The sequence below is a fragment of the Lissotriton vulgaris genome, chromosome 2_1 (assembly GCF_964263255.1).
Source record: "Lissotriton vulgaris chromosome 2_1, aLisVul1.2, whole genome shotgun sequence".
NCBI lineage: Eukaryota > Metazoa > Chordata > Amphibia > Caudata > Salamandridae > Lissotriton > Lissotriton vulgaris.
Window position 1 is genome coordinate 297418929 of NC_141687.1, and position 18334 is coordinate 297437262.

General features: G+C 48.1%; 2 protein-coding genes across 2 annotated transcripts in view; one reads left to right on the forward strand and one right to left on the reverse strand.

Annotated features, from left to right (window-relative positions):
• The window catches only part of TEX14 (testis expressed 14, intercellular bridge forming factor), a 1917691-nt gene that overhangs the window by 1753242 nt on the left and 146115 nt on the right, over positions 1-18334 (forward strand). The gene's annotated exons all lie outside the window — the stretch shown is intronic.
• LOC147730216 (uncharacterized) lies at positions 1024-5531 on the reverse strand. Its single transcript, XM_086958527.1, has 2 exons — positions 5156-5531; positions 1024-1656 (listed from the first exon to the last, which is right to left on the reverse strand). Exons 1-2 carry the CDS (start codon positions 5529-5531, stop codon positions 1055-1057), a joined length of 978 nt encoding a protein of 325 aa, XP_086814653.1. The 3' UTR covers positions 1024-1054.

The following is an 18334-nucleotide window of genomic DNA, read 5'->3' on the forward strand; positions in this document are numbered from 1 at the left end:
GATCCAATACTCATCAAACAATCTACCATAAACTGCACCGATGCAACCAAAAACCCCGCACAGCACCTGTTCCTAGCGACAGTACAAAGCACAAGAAAAAACCCCTGCACACCTATATCCAAGAAAACAGCCTTTAATAAAACTAAAGTTAAAAAATTAAAAGGGGGGAGAAAAATCCTAGCTGGAAAAATGAAAAAAGCAAAAAACCCAAAAAAGGGATAATAAATGGGAGGGAGGTTGGGACAAAAAACGCTACAAGCCCTCCTAGCCACCAGGTCACCAAACCTAAAATGGTGGCTAGGAGGCGGGGACAGGTGAACTTATAATTGGGCTGGCCAGTCCTACTAGGCCAGCCCAAATGCCAGAACATTCCAGCAACTTCTGGAAACCCCTCGCAGCCCTCCCAAACCGCCCGGGGGAGGGGACCTCCCTGCGGTCAGCTCCCTCCCCCAAGCCCCCCTTGGGAGGGAGGGCGAGGGGTGGGAGTAAAGTAGACCGAGATTGTTCTGAGTGTGTAAAAGGCCGCTTTATTAGGAAACAGGTGCACATTACAAATATAAACCTTGGCAACGCCTTACAAAACTATACCTCACTAAATAAATAATTAACTACAAACCCCGCCCCCCACCCCCTCCCCTAACATTCTTTGGCCCCACCCCCACCCAACAATACAGCATTACATTACAACAACATTATAAACATCACATCAACAATAAAACATTACGTCATTAATTAAATCATTACGTCATCATTAAAACCTTTATTCATCAACCCCCAATCACATATTGAAATCCAGGCCCTCTATAACCATAAACCCTGCCTGACCCTTCACTCCTGCCAATAACCCCCAAAACCTGAACGGTCAAACAATGACCAACATTCCCCTGAACCTGTCAATCAAAGCATCGATCCAATACTCATCAAACAATCTACCATAAACTGCACCGATGCAACCAAAAACCCCGCCACCCAGAAAGGTAGGGGGGGAGAGAAACTACCCACCTCCCTTTCTGCCCCCCCAAATAGGAAACTAGAAACAGCAACCGTACCAATACTAACGCTGCATAGCAAGCGAACGCGCCAAAACCTCTCGTAACTCTAACAAGTATAGGTCCATTCCAACTCTGGACAAATGGACACCATCATCTCTGAAAAATTCCACCGTCTCAAATTTAATTTCACTATGGGAAATCCTGCTAAAACCTAGACCAGGGCAGCAGCGGGAAACTTCAGAGTTGACCTTCTTCCTGGCTCTGTCCACAGCCCTGGGATTAACTGCCCCTCTCCAGATCCTAAGCTGTATCAATTCCGTCCAAAAGACATGGCACCCAGCCCAAAGATCCTTAATAAGGCCCAGATCCCTTTTAATAGCTCTAAGTAAGACCACACCGTTGGTAGTACAGAGATCGTTCTCCCCCAGATGGATGACCAAGATATCAGGACATAGACCGCCCACCATATTGCTGTTAAGACAAGGGATTAACTCTCTCCAGAGCATCCCACCTTTCCCCTTCCAAACCACATTAAACATTCGATCATTAAAACCCAGGAGTTCTCCAAAGTAACTTTGTGCCGCCTGGACTCGGGCCCACTTCACGAAGGAATGCCCAACTATCCAAACTGTCACCACAGGAGAACGAGGCCCAGCAACCGATCCTACAAGAGAAAACAGAGTTAGAACTCATGGGAAGGAAGATGACGCATGCGCCTCCTCCGCAGGACTCCTCACGTAGCACTGAAAACAGTTTGAAGACCAACGCCCCAATCTCATGATATCTCTGTCAGTCCAACCTCTGTTGAAGGTTTCGGTTGCAGCACCAATCCTGAAAGAGTGTGTCCCATACAAGTTCCCATCCAGTCCCAAGTGCTGCAAAGCCTTACGCAAAACCATTCGAAATTGGTATGTTGTAACAGGGGTGCCATCAATATGCTGAAAAACAAGCGCCTCATCACCACCCCCACAAAGTGAACGCCAGCGCCGCGCCAACAGTAAAGGGCAAGTAAGCCTTGGAGCACGCGCCTGCAACCACACACCTTTCCCCTTCTTCGTCTGATCGGTTTTGGAGCTGGCCAGCCAAACATGCACCCCCTCTTCTGAACAAAAAACATCCCGCCAGCATAGACCACACTTGTGTTTCGAACCCAACAACTCCGAAACCCTGAAAGCTCCAAAAAACATGAACACCATCAACATGGAAAATAAACATGACTCAAAGTCATCTGAACAAACAGAAGGTAGAATAGTGATCAACCTAGCTAGGACCTGCCAAGATAAAGGAGCCCTAAGTCTAGTAGTATGTCCTTGCTCTCTGGCCCAACCCTCAAGCATCCTTCTGCCTATTTTCCCCGCTGTCTGGGAATAACCCCACAACAACTTACCCATAAAAGCTATCCCTGCTAATTTCCCCGCAATGGTTACTTTGGTCAATCCTCTATCCATTAGGTCTAAAATGAAATTCACCACATCCTCAGAACGGCGCCAAGCTTCTTCGTGCCTAGAAGCACCGGATTCCAGAAACTCCCTCCAGGCCAGAGAATAAGCGGAACGCGTAGACACAGACAAAGAACCTACCACCAGTTGTACGACCCGACCTTGCCTACGTGCCACAGATGAATCGGCATCGGGGTCGGAGTTCTGTCTGCGTCTCTCGCCAGTCCACGGAATCTCCCCCACTGTGAACGAGACAGAGCATCCGCAATGTCATTGTCCACACTAGGGATGTGCAAAGCACGAAAATGAATGTCGTGTTTCAAGCAACCCAGCACGAAGACTCTCATGAGCTTCAATACCTGTTCATCCCTGGCAGACTGTCTGTTCACGATCTCCACTACAGCCATGTTATCCACACGAAAAAGCACCTTCTTGTGTGCCAGTTCCTCCCCCCACAGGGTCAAAGCCACTAGCAAAGGGAAAAGCTCTAAAAAGGTAATGCTGCAACCTCCATTCAACCACTCATCCGGCCAACGTTCAGCGCACCATCTTCCATTCCAATACAGCCCGAAACCATCACTGCCAGCAGCATCCGAGAACATCTGCACATCCCACTGAAAGTCAAGGTCCCGCACCAAAGGAACACCATTAAAGGAGGAAAGAAAAAATTTCCACATTCTCAAATCCTCTTTGACACCAGCAGACAAACGAACACGATGGTGAGGCAACTGATGACCTGCAAGAGCCCTGCCCAATCTTCGACAGAAAGTCCTGCCCGCCCTCACCACCCTACAGGCAAAATTGAGATGGCCTAGTAGCACCTGAACATCTTTCACCAACACTTTCCTTTTTGATAACATGGCCTCCAGTAACTCCAGCATTTTCACTTTTTTGTCCTCGGGCAGGCGAGCACACATTGCCACAGAATCAATCTCAATACCTAAAAAGGACAAAACAGTGGCAGGACCCATCGTTTTCTCGGGAGCCAAAGGAACTCCCAGATCCTCCATGAGCCCTTGGAAAGTGTCCAGAGCAGACTGGCACTCCGTGGAGCCCGGGGATCCGACAAAGAAAAAGTCATCTAGGTAGTGCGTTACCAGTGAGTGACAGGACTGCTGAGTAAAGTACCATTGTAGAAAAGTACTAAAACACTCAAAAAGGGCACATGAAATGGAGCAACCCATCGGCAAAGCCTTGTCCACATACCATTGTCCTGCAAAATGAATACCCAGGAGACACCAGTCATCCGGGTGGACAGGCAACAGCCGAAAAGCAGACTTGATATCACACTTGGCCATCTCAGCAGCTGCGCCCGCGGTCACAACAAGTGACATGGCCACGTCAACCGAGGAATAAGAGACTGAAACAGCCTCTGGGTCAATAAAATCATTGACAGACGACCCTTCTGGCCATGATAAGTGCTGAATAAGCCTGAACTGTCCCGGATCTTTCTTCGGGACCACTCCAACAGGTGATATAATTAAATTAAGGATCGGCCAATCAGGAAAAGGGCCAGCCATCCTTCCTTCATGTACCTCTTTATTTAGCTTTTCCTGCACCACTGCACTATGCTCAGATGCTTATTTTAAATTGGCAGACCATCTCCTCTCCCTTTCTCCCATGTAACCAAGCCGAAAACCAAATTCAAAGCCATCCAACAATTTCTTTTTAACTGCTACGTCCTCATAGTCTCTAAGCGCAAGGCGCAACCTTTCCAACTTAACCGGTGTACGAGCCCTTGGACCCAGCACCCTTAGCACCTCTGGCTCCCCTACCCCCTGAAAACTGTGAAGTCGTCCCTGAACCACCTGCACCCCCCTGTTTCCCTTGTTGGCTGCCTGCTGGCTGGTTATCCCAACATCTGGAAAATGGGTGTCTCCTACCACAGCCAGAGCATTCATGTTTAAACTTACAATATTCTCTGGTACAAGATCCCTTGTTAAACTCCCAGCAGGTGCCAGTCCCTGTCTGCATGGTTGAAGTAGCTCCCACCCCTCCCCGGGTGGGCTTGCCCTGAAAGGGCCGGTAAACTAAAGGAAAACCACTCGCTGTAAAAATAGACTTCCCCCCCTGACGCAGATCCCATGGTATGCTGCCATAAGTCAAGATCAAGCTCCCCCCACTTAGCCTCCGGGTCCCAAGCCATCCTGGCTCTGAATTCCTCATCATATTGTGACCAGGCAAACCCCCCTCCAGTAATCTGCGCCTTGCGTATAACATCCATGTATTTAAAAAGGGACACGCTGCGCTCAGGGAAATTTTCACAGTATACACTCGCATAAATAAGGAACGCAGCTGTCCAATTTTCAATGGTCAGGGGAACTCTAGGACGTTTAGCCAACTCAAACTCTTCCTCTTTAGACCCCTCTTTTGACCGGACTTCCCGGTGTAACAGCTTAAGGAGTTCCACATACTCACCGTTCCAAATACGTTCTTTTGTCGTTAACATCAAATGAGCACCCAAAGGCTTTGTGACCCCCATATAAGGTAACTTTTTGATTTTTAATTCTTTACTGGCCAAAGGCTCCTTAACCGCACTGGAAGCACCAGTGGTAGTACCACTCTCCACTTTATTTGTAATTTCAACAACATCATCAGTGCCCACAGCAGAGTCTTTCACGTAACGTCCTTTGCACAATCTCCCTTCACCAACAACAACAACAGTTTCTTCTCCTGTGCCCACAGACACCATAGTAGGTTTGGCCTGTGCAGCTAACTGCTCACCTGGCAAAAGAGAGACCACTCTCGAAGGCTCCACCCGTGGCGCTGAAGTCAATGTGTCTTGTCTGCGAGGCGCCCTGACCGATGGGCCGTGCTCTCTTCTCACTGGCACTTGACTCTGAACCACTGGAGCCTGAAAAACACTATAAGAAGCATGAGAGGGCACCCCCCCCTGCACGTCCCGCAATTCACCCTCCTCGGGACTATCATCTTCATAGTCCAGGACCACTGAATCCAAACCAGTAGGCAACACATCACCGCGGGTCTTACCTAACCCGGTATCAACAATATTACATGTAAATGTTTTTGAAGAACCTCCATGTGGGGGAGCAGACTGTCCACGCCTGTGGCTCCCCTTGCGTTGACTCTGCGGCTCCATAGCCGCCGGCAAGGTAGGACACCTATACCTGCTACTCGTTGGGGCCAGCGGGGTCACGCCAGACCCTCGTGTGCTGGCCGCGGCGGGTTCCCTCGGTGGAACCGAGAGGGCCGCGCTAGGCATTCTCCTCGCTTCCCCCTGGCGAAAGTGGACTGGACCGCTCCCTGCCAAGTCTGGACCGCCGCACCTATTCCTATCCTGAAAAGAAAAAGTTTGGACTGGTGTGCTAGGGTCCCTAAATACAACACCTGAAACAGACCTTGACCTCTGTAAATTAGCATCAACAACCGCCCCCTGAAACCTCTCCAAAGAACGCCCCCTAATACAGCCCCTCAAAGGCACTCCCCTAGTCGGAGAGTCGCCTATCATCTCTTCATCATCACTCTCATCCAAGTTAACGCCCGCCGCCGCTGAAGAAGGGGCCTGAAGAGGGGCCTCCGCACCCCCCACTTGGCCCTCAATATCCTTGTGAAAACCACGCTGCGCCAAACCTGCCGTACCGAAATGCTCCCATCCAGGAGAACCAAACATAAGATAAGGACCTCTAGCATCCCCAGCCCAACTTGGGGCCACATCCCTAACCCCTTGAACAGGCCCCCCACTCACTTGCTTGGAAATCCCCTCACGCCCCAAAAACGTGCTCGGGAAACCCACAGCCCCTGCAAACCTCACACCAGGATGAGAAAACCTCACAAAGTCATCCACACCAGCCCTTCCAAGTCCCCCCAACCCTGGGCCATGCACAGATCCTGACCCACGACTCTCACAAGGAAAGGCTCCATGACCCCCCTGTGACACTCTCCTGCCATCCCTCTGCAAACGGTCACTCCCCTCCTGAAAACCAGGAAACACAAAACCCCCTGACCGTGAACAATCCTGGCCCAAAACAACACCAGACATAGAACTACTTTCACCCATCTGGGCCCACTCACCCTCCCCCCTGGATCCCCCTCCAACAGACAAAGCAGCACCCACAGAAGAACCAGGGGTAGAGAATAATAAAGGGCTGCCCACATTACTGTCCAAATCCCCATGTGCAGTACCAACATCATGTGAAAAAACAACCTGGCCAGCATGAGGCTCCAAACCAACCTGCCTTCCCATCCCACCTGATACAGACTGGCTGGAAACCCTAATATCAGCCACATTTATCCCAGGTACAGAAAGGTTTGAAGGGTTTAACAACATTCTAGCGCTTGGGTCAACAGTAAGCTGTGTCTCTGCCACAAAACGCTGTGCAACATTCAAATCCGGCAGATCGTGCTGCTGAGCTGCCCCATGACAAACTTCAAATTGAACAGAGCCCCTGCGCTCCCCTCGCGCAGACACAACGAGCTCAGGCTCCACGCGACGCTCCCCTATGGGGTCAGAAGCAGAGCGCTTCTTACTCCCTCTCCGCCCCCCCTCCCCCGCTTGGCCGTTAAAACATAATCTGAAGCGAGCGCTTCAGCATCCAAGCCGTGTCCCACCCGCCCCGCTGAAGAAACCGCAAGCGCGCCTGCCGCCTCACCCGTCTGCCTGGAAGCCTTCTGCCCTGCCGCCTGAGGACCTCCCGCCCCAACCTGCAACCGAGGGCGAACTACGGGGGCCGGACGCGCGTCACCCACACTAACCACGGGAGCGCCCAAAGATACCGGGGCTCCCCCCTCCCCTGCCACCACACGCACCTGCAATGAAGGGGCCGGCTTCCTCGTACGGGACCGGCCCCTTTCACTTACCTGGCCTGAACGCCTCTTTTTAGGCGAGGAACACGCCAACACAGCAGCGGACACGCCGGCGGAGGCCTGGCGCTGGGGGCACGCCGGCCCCCCTCCCACCAACAAATCCATGCGACCTGCTTCCGACAGCAGTCGCATGGCCTCCAAAACGCGATAGTCCTCCATCTCCGTAAATAACTGCCACAGGAAACAATACAATTTACCTAAAAGCACGTAAAAACACCTAACAAATCTCTCTTCACAAAAAACGCTACAAGCCCTCCTAGCCACCAGGTCACCAAACCTAAAATGGTTGCTAGGAGGCGGGGACAGGTGAACTTATAATTGGGCTGGCCAGTCCTACTAGGCCAGCCCAAATGCCAGAACATTCCAGCAACTTCTGGAAACCTCTTGCAGCCCTCCCAAACCGCCCGGGGGAGGGGACCTCCCTGCAGTCAGCTCCCTCCCCCAAGCCCCCCTTGTACTGTTGAGCTGAACAACTAGCTCGCTAACCAAAATGACTTGCGGGGACCAACTAGCGTGCTGCCAGCTAGAAAGGAGCTTCCTCCAAGAGCTATAAACCAGCTCTGTGCTCAGGAGATGGCAGCGCTGCGCGGTTATGTCAGTGCACCCATTTGTACTGTCGGGCTGAACAACTAGCCCGCTAATCGAAATGGCGGCCCTGCTCTGACTTGCAGGGACCAACCAGCGTGCTGCCAGCTACAAAGGAGTTTCAGACGGGCAGCGGGAACACATGGTAAAAGTGATTGCAATTACACACAGTGAAACACAAGTTTTAAAAGTTTTAAAATATTATGAGAAGTTTTAAAATAGTATAAAACGCTTTAAAAAAAAGGCTTACCCCAACAGCTATAACCCAGCTCTGTGCTCAGGAGTGGCAGCACGTCAATACATTTACAAAATTAAAAAAACTGAACACAAACATGCTAATGATTAGGTGACACGCCAGGGTCTTTAACTACATCCTGGAGTTTGAGCCATGGGTTTCAGGAACTGTCCAACCCACAGTGGTGCATTCTGATATCTGCAGTTCTGTTGTTCTATCCAGTGCAAAAGCTATGAGTCCCAACAACATAAAGCACTGTGATAAGATCGCATGTGGGGGCCAAACATCATACCCTGATCCCCTGCTCATGCGTGGAAAACACTCCACAAATCCAAATTAAGAGAAACAACATCATTACCGTTAATCCTCTTGAAAGTAGAGCTGAGTAATCACAATGAAAACAATCAGTTGGAGCAGAGCGGGTTTTCTAATTGGATCACACTGTAGCAGGGTATATATTTACACTCAGAACGCACTTCTTCCATAACAAGCTCTTAAAGGTGGATCATCTTTTACCATCGGTACTAAAAATGGAATGCCACAAAAAGGGAGTACTGTTGCACCCTCCAGGCTATGTCGTCTTTGGAGCTACAATCCTCATGTCCTCACTCCCAGACCAGGGGGGCTTAGATCTCTAGAACTTAGTGCTGCTGGGCTCCAGGGGTCCTACAATCCTGGTACCCCGGGGTCTGGGTACCCCGTGAGATAGCAAGGCTCTCTGGGTCTGACAATCCAGGCGTCGCCCATGCAGACCTGTGGTTTCACTCCAACTCCTGGCAGTCCATGGGGGTGCAGTGCAGACATGCTCCCAGACATCCCTATGCCAATCCAGACGCTGCTCTCATGCTGGTAATACTATTACCCAGCATCTGGATTGGTCTGAGTGGGCTGATATCAAACTTGCACAGTGACTGGGAGCTTGTGCCTGTGCTCCACCCAGCTGCGCAACACCGCTTGGGTTGGAGGCTGCTAATTGTGCATGTCAGTTTGGCCATTCTAAGACAGTCGGCCAAACCGACATGCGCATTTGCCTAGCACACCACTCCTCCTCCCCCTGCTGTAGCCTCTGTCTGTCAGGATGGCTCTTCCCTACTAGCTCAGAAGCTCTGCTGCCTGCAGGATTAAAAATAAAATAATATTAACATTGCTTATTATGATTATATTTTTTATGCTTCAATTTGCCGTGGGCGGCGCTCCTCTGCATTAACAAAGGAGCCGCTGATGCATTTCAGTGCAGAATATTTGGTAAATATTTTTCAAGCTTCAGATGGAGAACTCTAAATTGCGTGGCCCACCCCCTTTTGAGACAGTGAAGATGTTGCCTATCTCACCCAGGTAGCTTGATTCTGATCTGCATAGTTCTACATGAAGCCCCAAATGTTGTTCTCATAGTGCTCCATTGACATGAAAGGCAGCATTCCTGGTTGTGAATTAATACTGCTGGATTGGTGAGTTTTAGGTTGTTTTGGCTAATGAACCTTATATTGTGAGCTGACAGGATACTGTTGTTTTGAGTGGACGCATTTTTTTTATTTTCCTCCCAAACCTTTTTTAAATTAGTTTTCTTGTCTTTATTGTTAACATAAGTAGGACTCACATGTTTTGCTTATGCACATGAGTCCCTCAGTGGTTTGCATATTGTTCTCATAGGCCTTCTGCCCCTACTTCTTTGTTCAACTCACCTTTCCTTCCCTCTTGTCTGCGTAATCATTACCTCTTCTTCCCTCTACCTCATCCCTGTCATTTCTTGAGAGGTTAATCCCACCATGAGACAGAAAACTCTAAACTCAGGGAATAAATGAAAACTATGTGTACCCTACTGGCACTATACCTGGACTGCTATTCTCAGTATCCTCTTTTTTCCTGCTTCTGATGGAGAGGAGCAGCCTTAGCAGTAAAGGCCCGTGCTGGGCTCAGACGTCCAATTCCACATCCTCCCTGTTGTGGGTGATCCAATTGCACTTCATGTCGCAATTTACAGTTATAGCTTTGAGATCAACAATTCCGAAGTTGTTAAACTGATCCCTATCACTCTATGTAACGGTGGCATAGTCTGCTGGCTCTGGGACCTCAGAAGCACTAGCTCTGAGTGGGGATCACTGACAGTGCTTATTGATGTCTTTGCTCTGCTTTGATCTCTTAATTGGACTCACCCAGTCTACCTCTGTAAGCTCTACCTGTACCTAAAGCCCAAGCTGCAGGTAGAGCTTTTGTTTTGGATTATTTACTCTCTTCAGCCTTCTGGTGAATAAAGTCCTATTTCTCCTGCTTCAAGGCCTGGGTTGCCTGGTTTTGTGGTGTCTATGCGTGGTTTCATTTTAACCTGGCTGCCAGATTTGATAAGTGTGTTTCCCCCCAGTTAGTGTTTTTTTTGTAGTGGACTGCTTCATGGTGTTTCCAGGGATAAGGGGGGACAGCTCCTACAATCCTAGCATTGTTATGTTGTCCTCTTTCTCATCTTTATCACTTTTTCCCTGTACTCCTCACACGCACAGCAGGTGTTGCCAGGATGGATAAACCTTTGGATCAAATACCATTGGAAGCTATGTTTGCCCTCAGTAAAAAAGCCTAAGATTGCTTCCACGAGGATGATGTAACCCTTGATTGAAGCACTGCTTCATATTTGACTGATTCTGAGCTAGGTGAAAAGGATGCAGCGCCCGAGGAGTGCATGGGCAGTTCATTTGGAAAGGAGAGCTTTCATGAATTCAGGAGAATATGAATTTCCCTCTTGCTTAGTACATCCCTCTCCCTGAAACTTGTCCCGCTTCCTCACGCAGGCCCTGGCCGACATATGCCTTCAATACTTGGGTACTCAAAATGGCCCAGGTGGGTTTTCAGATAGAATCTATCTCTTTTACACTGGACTAAAGAGTCCTACCAACTTCTGAACAATAGTGTATAACAAGGGGGCATTTCTCTTCAGTAATCCAGGACCTGCAGTTGAAGGGAGCTGTGATGCTGGGTTCTTTTGAAAAACAGGAGAGAGAGTTGTACTCCATACTGTTCGTGGTCCATAAATTCATGGAAGGGATCAAAATGAATAGGTAAAGTGCAGTACAATCCATCACCTTCAAGATAGAGAAATTATAAAATATTGATCTTTTCTGTGATGGCAGTCAGATACTCAAAGGTGATAATTGACCTCATCAATGCAGAATTCCATATGTGTGTGACTTCTCAGCATCAGAGATTCCTGCGCGCATTTGTCTAAGGAATGCACTAACATTTTACAGTGCTGCTGTTTGGTCTTCATCCTGCTCCCTATGCCAATATCAAAATGTTGGCTACAATTGTGGCTTTCCTCTGGCTGCTGGGGCTGGACACCATTTCTGTAGCGAGAGCCTGGAGAATGTTAAATCTGGCTTGCAACAAAGGAAAGGAATTGGAGCATAGGTGCCTGCACTAATGTCAAAGTTGCTTCTGTGTTATCAAGAAAAGGTGCAACAAGGGGCTGGAGGCACAATTCCCTTTACCACCGCAAAGTTGTGAGGCAAGTCAAAACCTGCTTCTACAAACCAAATATACAAAAAAAAATAGCCCAGCACACTTTTGTACAACAGTATTATGACGATATAATAATCATTTGGAAGAGATTAGACCAAAGATGCGTCGATCTTGTAGTAATTTCACTTCTTTATTCAGTTCTTTTTTTTTTAAACTTTTGAGACCGCCAACGCGTTTCGTCCCCTCCAGGGACTTCTTCAGGGCTTGTGTTGTATCAATGGACAGGTTTTAATAGCTTTGTTTACTCATAAGACTCACCAAACGAACGCTGTTCGTTTGGTTACATCCTTCTGAGTAAAGGACACTTTGCCTTTCAATGAGAAAACTTCTAGGGGGTACACCGTTAATCCCCATAAATAATTGAATGGAGCATCATTCTCTCTTTTAAAAAACCTGAAAACTTTATCGTCATAACTTGACATTACTGATGAGTAAACAAAGCTATTAAAACCTGTCCATTGATACAACACAAGCATTGAAGAAGTCCCTGGAGGGTACGAAACGCGTTGGTGGTCTCAAAAGTTTTTTAAAAAAAGAACTGAATAAAGAAGTGAAATAACTACAACATCGACTCATCTTTGGTCTAATCTCTTCCAAATGATTATTATATCGTCATAATACTGTTGTACAAAAGTGTGCTGGGCTATTTTTTTTTCTAGAATGTTAAATATGGCCTGGTAGATCTCCAAGAGGGATTTCTTCCATCAGCCAAAGTTGTTCATGGCAGGTGCCATCAAATGTTCTCATTGAGGGGCTCCAGGGGTGCAAACCTAATGGATTCTTTGTATTTCCTGTTGCTGCTGCCCCTTGTCAATGACCAAAGGATTCCTGTGTCTCGAGATTTTTAGCCAGCATCAAGGCACTGGCTCCAGATTCCTAGGTGAATTAGCCCTTCAGCTGGACTACTTTTTCGATGATAGAGATTTAGCTGTTTAAATAAAAGAAGTCAATCAGATGCCTGGGCACATTTCAGATCACTCTGCCCTCACAATCCTTCTCCAATACCCAGGTAGTTGACAGGATTCAAGGTGGATGGTAAATCGAGCTCTCCTGTTGGATCTAGAGGTTGAAAAAAGCCAGCACTGATTTCTTTCTTGATAATGCTGGCTCAGCACCCCCCAGGAATAATTTGGGATGGTTTTAAATCCTTCATTAGAGGGGTTTTGCAGTCAGGTGCATTTTTAAAAACGTCAGAGCAGGTGGAACTCCCTAGATTGGAGCAGGAAATGGGGTATTGGAGGCAGACCTGCATTAGATAGGCAAAGAGCATTTAAGCAGCTGGAAATGGCACAGTTAAACTTTAAACTCAAGCTGGATAGGAAGTGTAGGGAAAGATGGAAGGTTAGATGTATGAGACAGCTTGAGTATGGGGAACGAGCCAGTGCATACTGGTGTGGAGAGCAAAGGTTGAGAGACCCAGAAATATCATCATGGAACTTCTTGTTAATTCCCAGGGAGATGTGTCAAACAGGGCTGAGGAAATACAGGGGCATTTGTATGCAGAAAAGGTATTGCTGGATTTGGACAGGCTCAGGTAATGGTTATGGGGCGGGGATCTTCCCGGGCTTACAGCGGGGGGTAAAGAGTGCTAGAGGCACAGATCAAGTCATGCATCAAGAATTGGAAGGTGGCTCATCCATCCCCAGGAGCTTAATAAGCTGTTAAATGATGAGATTGTTCAAGTGTGGTAGGTATTTTTTAATTGAATGCATCATGGGAATGTGCAGATCCCCGAATCATGTAAGAAAGTCACGATTGTCTTGATTTTAAAACCTGCTTAAGACCCCAGAAGAGCCAATTCTTATCGGGCAGTTTCCTTATTGAATGCAGACAATACGGTTTTTACAAGTATTTTTGCTGGTAGGTTGGCCTGATGAGCCCCTCAGTTAAAGCACCCAGATCAGAAGGGTTTCATCTCAAAGAGGCAGATGCATGAGCTTACCCAGAAGTTGATCGGGTCTGTTGACCTGGCCCCATGGCAGGGATTAGCTTGGCAGTGGTCACAATAGATGCTGCCAAGGTATTTGATGGATTATGTTGGGCCTACTTGTCAGAGGAGTTAGCAGTATTGGGTTTTAGTTCTTGTTTTATTATGACTCTTCAGGGCCTGTACGAGATTTCGTCAGCCCAAATTTTGTTTAGTGGGTCACTGACTAGGAGTTTTGAGATCCGGAAAGGCACACAACAGGGCTGCCCTCTCTTCACCCTCTTTTTTGATATTTATATTGAGCCAGTCAGCCAGCTACTTAGAAGGAACGCTCAGGTAATTGTCTTCCATGCCAGGCATTCAAGCAGTAAGATTGTGCTATTTGCGGACAATCTTGTAGTATGTGCATCAGACCCTATCTGGACTATTCCCAGGGTGGAAAGGTTGGCGGAGGAGTTTGGGGCCTTATCGGGTTATCTACTGAACACCTCCAAGTCAGAAGTTATGTGTTGGAATGTGGCAGATTGGACCGGGGTGGTACCAGCCAAGATCAAATATCTGGTCATAGCCATTGTCAACCCATTAGAGGCAGTTCCGCCTCATAACCTAGGGAGGGTGGCAAAGGAAGTTGATGTCTTGATCGCTGGATGGAGGCATTTGCCATTAACAATCTATAGGCTAATGACTTACTTGACAGAAATGTTAATACTCCCTTAGATGACCAAGCTCTTTAACTGCATCCTACTTACGTTTCCAAAATCAGCTATAGATAAGATTAAGGGCAAAATAACAAGCTTTAAGTGGGCTTGGAGGGCAAGGCTTGCATGGAAATATTTTTGAGGCGTAAGATGGTGAAGGGGGTCCTGGGGGCCTTGCTCTGCTGGACCTGGATCTGTATTGCATGGCCTTTCAGTTTAAAAACTGTAGGATGCTTCTGGGAGGTCCAGACAGTTCAACTTGGAGGGTGATCTTAGCAGAGATGATTAGGGAGCCGAGATCTTCAGGTTTGCTGTATAAGTTTGGTAGCCCAATTTTTTAAAAAGTATGATTAAAGGTTTAAAAGGCTGCGCTGACTCTATGGTTTAGAGTTAGGAAGATCCTTGGCATTTCGCACCCATTTGTAACTCCCTGGGTACCCCAAAGTGTTTTCGCGTTACGTTGAGCATTCCCTTGAAGAGAGCCAGAATAGCTACCTGGGTGGAGATGTCTTCAGTGCGTGGGGTGTTACCCTCGTAAGTAATAAAAGCTTATTATAGAGTTTCACATATTTGCAACTGTCTTCCTGGTTTTCGAGTGTTACCTAGGAGATGGTGGCCACCGCAAAGCTGAGCTGATATGGCAGGATGTGAGGCCTAAGAGTAAGAATGTCGTCCACCAATTATTGGACATTTCTTGAGGGAGGGGATAGAAAAAAGGTGGCGCCACATCTGATATGGGAGGAGATTATTCAGGACATGGAGTAACAATGTATGTGGCATATGTCTCTCAAGATGATGTACTCTGTGGTTAAGCCGGTCAAACTGAAGCAAAATCATTTTCTCACCCTCAGCAGTCTGTACAGGACCCCTCTAAAGATTGCAAAGTTTGTGCAAGATCCGGTTACCCAGATGTAGGCAGTGTGTTTTAAAAAAAATGCTAATGATAAATATCTGTTCTTCACCTGTCCTGTGATCAGTGTTCTGGGAGGATGTAGGTAAAGTTGTTAAGGAAATCGGGGGCCTGTGTAAATCTAATTTCTGAGCTGGTCCTGGTGGAGGTGGACATGAGCTTGCATAATCTTTTGAGCAGGCCACATTATTGTTTTATCTTGTACTACCTAGCTAGAAGGTAGATATGAAAGCTTTGGACCGATCTACTGCCCCATCTGCAACAGATTGTCTAAATGTAGTGCATTGGACCTGCCAGTTGGACTCCAAGGGCAGATTTGGTGGTAGAGAAAGAATATGGGTTGATTTCTTCAGGTATAGAGGTATGTTGGTACCGGAACCAGTGGCCTTTGATTACACCGAGGCACCTCTATGTGAGACGGGCCACTGAACTCAGGTCGGTGCGGTAGGGCCAATGCAAATGCAGCAGACTGGGGCTAGATATCAAATGTGTTATCGCCTGAGTTTGCAGAAGCTGTGGTGATAGGAGGACAAATGCAAAAAGTCTCGTATTAACAAGAGTTTAAGCTATTGGCAAAGCAATAGCTTAAACTCTCGCAAATGCGAGACTTATTGCATTCCAAATATAATTTTTTTACCAGCACCCACGCAGCGCTTTCACATTTATGAAGGCCGTGGCCCTTTCTTTAACCAAGCCGCGTTTAATGAAAGGGGCGTGTCCGATATTAAAGTGAAACCGCTGCATGGGGGCTTTGACAAAAAAAAGCATCTGTTTGTCAACAAGAAAGGACTAACCAGCCTAATAACGACTCAGAAGCCAGTGTTTACGATGGACAATGACACAAGCCAGTTAATAATGTGGGCTGGTCTTCAAAGCCATACTCCACTACTGCATGCGCTGCCCAGGCTCGACCTAAAACAAGGAGGCATATTCTCACGGAGCTTTTGCCAAGTTATCGGCATTTTATGGCAGCCAAAGTCGCGATAAATTTATCTACCCATTCACAAGCTGGTGCTAACAGGACATATCACCAGTATCTCCACAGATGACCCCGGCAACTAATGAGATGCAGAAAAGGCGTTCCAGTGCAAAAAGCTGCGACAACACCACTCCGAAACATCCTCAACGACCAGCAAGATCGGCGATAAGATCACAAAACCTGCGATAAGGCGCGTTAGCAGCAGGAAATTAACACCTGCTCTGGCCTGGTGTAAAGTCGGACGACAGCCTGCACCCGAAAAGGGAGCCCAGCCCAGAGCCACACCTGAAGAACAACAGATGCCATGGAGCCACTGATCATGCAGACCCGAACCCAAGAGGGCCACAACACCCACTGCCACCACCCCTAGAACTTCCCCTGGGCCTTACCACGTGCACCCCCGCACCTCTCCCCGACCAAGATATTGCACATCAACGTCACGAAATTATGAACAAAAGCAATCGCCTGATGTCTCACCTTTACAACAATCAACATACATGTGAGTACAGAAATTCTGATTTATTCAGTTACCATTGAAAGTCCAAAAAAAATCACATTCAAATCTGTCTCAAAACAACTATTCTGAAGAGTCATGGCGGGGCATCCATGGACAATCTATGAGTCACAGCCTGCAAGACAATATCCAAGATAAAAAGATGTGTCAGGCACTCATCAAAGGACAGAGAGAGAGAGAAAGAGAGAGACTAAACAAGGAGCGCAAGGCCAATCGGGCCCTTGGCTCATTCATACATGCCAACTGCTGGGTGTGTTTCGCAATTGAGGCACCCCAAACTAAGGTCTGGCATCAAAGTCAGCGCCAAAGCAACATCACATTTAGGAAATGCAAGCTGTAGTCAGATTGAAATTAGGTATGAAACTCCTTTGTCTCAATGCACAAGACGGAAGGACAACCAAACCTCCTACCTTGGTCCTGAATGCGGCTGGCACACCCTGCGTGAGATACCATACCAGCCTCCGATGACTCCCACACCACGTACTGCGCTAATGAAAGACCAACATGTCCACACCCCACACACTCTTGTCCCTGCTCTAGCTACACCTCCAAGGGATGCCCTTGACACATTGGTTAATATCGCCCACACAACTGCCGCCGATCTGAGGTTTGCCGGTGCTGCAAGACCAAAAAACGCAATGGCAGGCAATCCCGGGCACATGCACAACCCATGTCACGTGGAACTGTACAGTGCACAAATGCTGCATCTGTTGGGATCACTGTTGCAGTGTTGCGAATCAGTTTCCGTCTGCCTATGACACCTGCATCCAGCCCTGGTTCCACTGTCGATCATGCACAATCGAGTATCCCATGGAGGTCTGCCTATCCCACGCAACAGTAGCAGAATTGGATTATGACTTGACAGTGCCCCCTGTTGGCCCATGAACAGGAGTGTCACCGGGATACCGGTGCATGGATGCCTTGATCTTTGGCGTATGTGCTGGCAGTTGTGCAAGGGAGATTGCACAACTCCTCGTGTGCAGTGACCACATCGAGGCGCTCCCCTATTGGGCTGTGTTTCGATTGGTGATACGGCATGGACGGAGCACATCTTCCCAGACCAGTTAATGGATTGGCTCTCACTGGTGTTCCTTGAACTCGAAAACGACATACTCTTGGAAGAGCAGGTGAAAGGGTCCTCGAAGGTCACATACCGTATTACATTGCCATGTGTGTACTCTACCCCCACGTGGCTGTGTCAGAGTGTGACCTGCTCCTTAATGGACATGATCCACACTGGGCCACCTCAATGTCGAATGGTGCACCATGTCAATTATTGTGACTGCAGCAATGCTATCGGTCATGGGGTGTCACTTGCATAGTCAATGTGGCTCACAGAGCTGCTGCTTTTCTGGATTCTGCACATGTGCATGGGTGCGTTGGTGATGTGGAGGTGGCCCATTTGTGCACATTGTGGAAGGGGCCCTACTCCGTGTTCGTATGTATGCTGCAGTGTACCACAGGTATCGGGGACATGTTCCACTATCATTGAGCGTGTGCAGTGTGCTACACATGTTTGTGCATGTGTGCCATTGTGCCCATCTCCCCCGTCCCCCCCCGTCCCTGGTCGTTACTCACCCTGTTGCTGTTGGGTCAGGTCATATCGAGTTGTGTCCAGACCCCCAACTCCTTGCACGGTCTCCACACTGGTGACTGTGGCCACTATTTTCTCAAACTCTTCCTGTGGCGCTGGACTCCCACCTCCAGTCGCATTTGCTGCCATC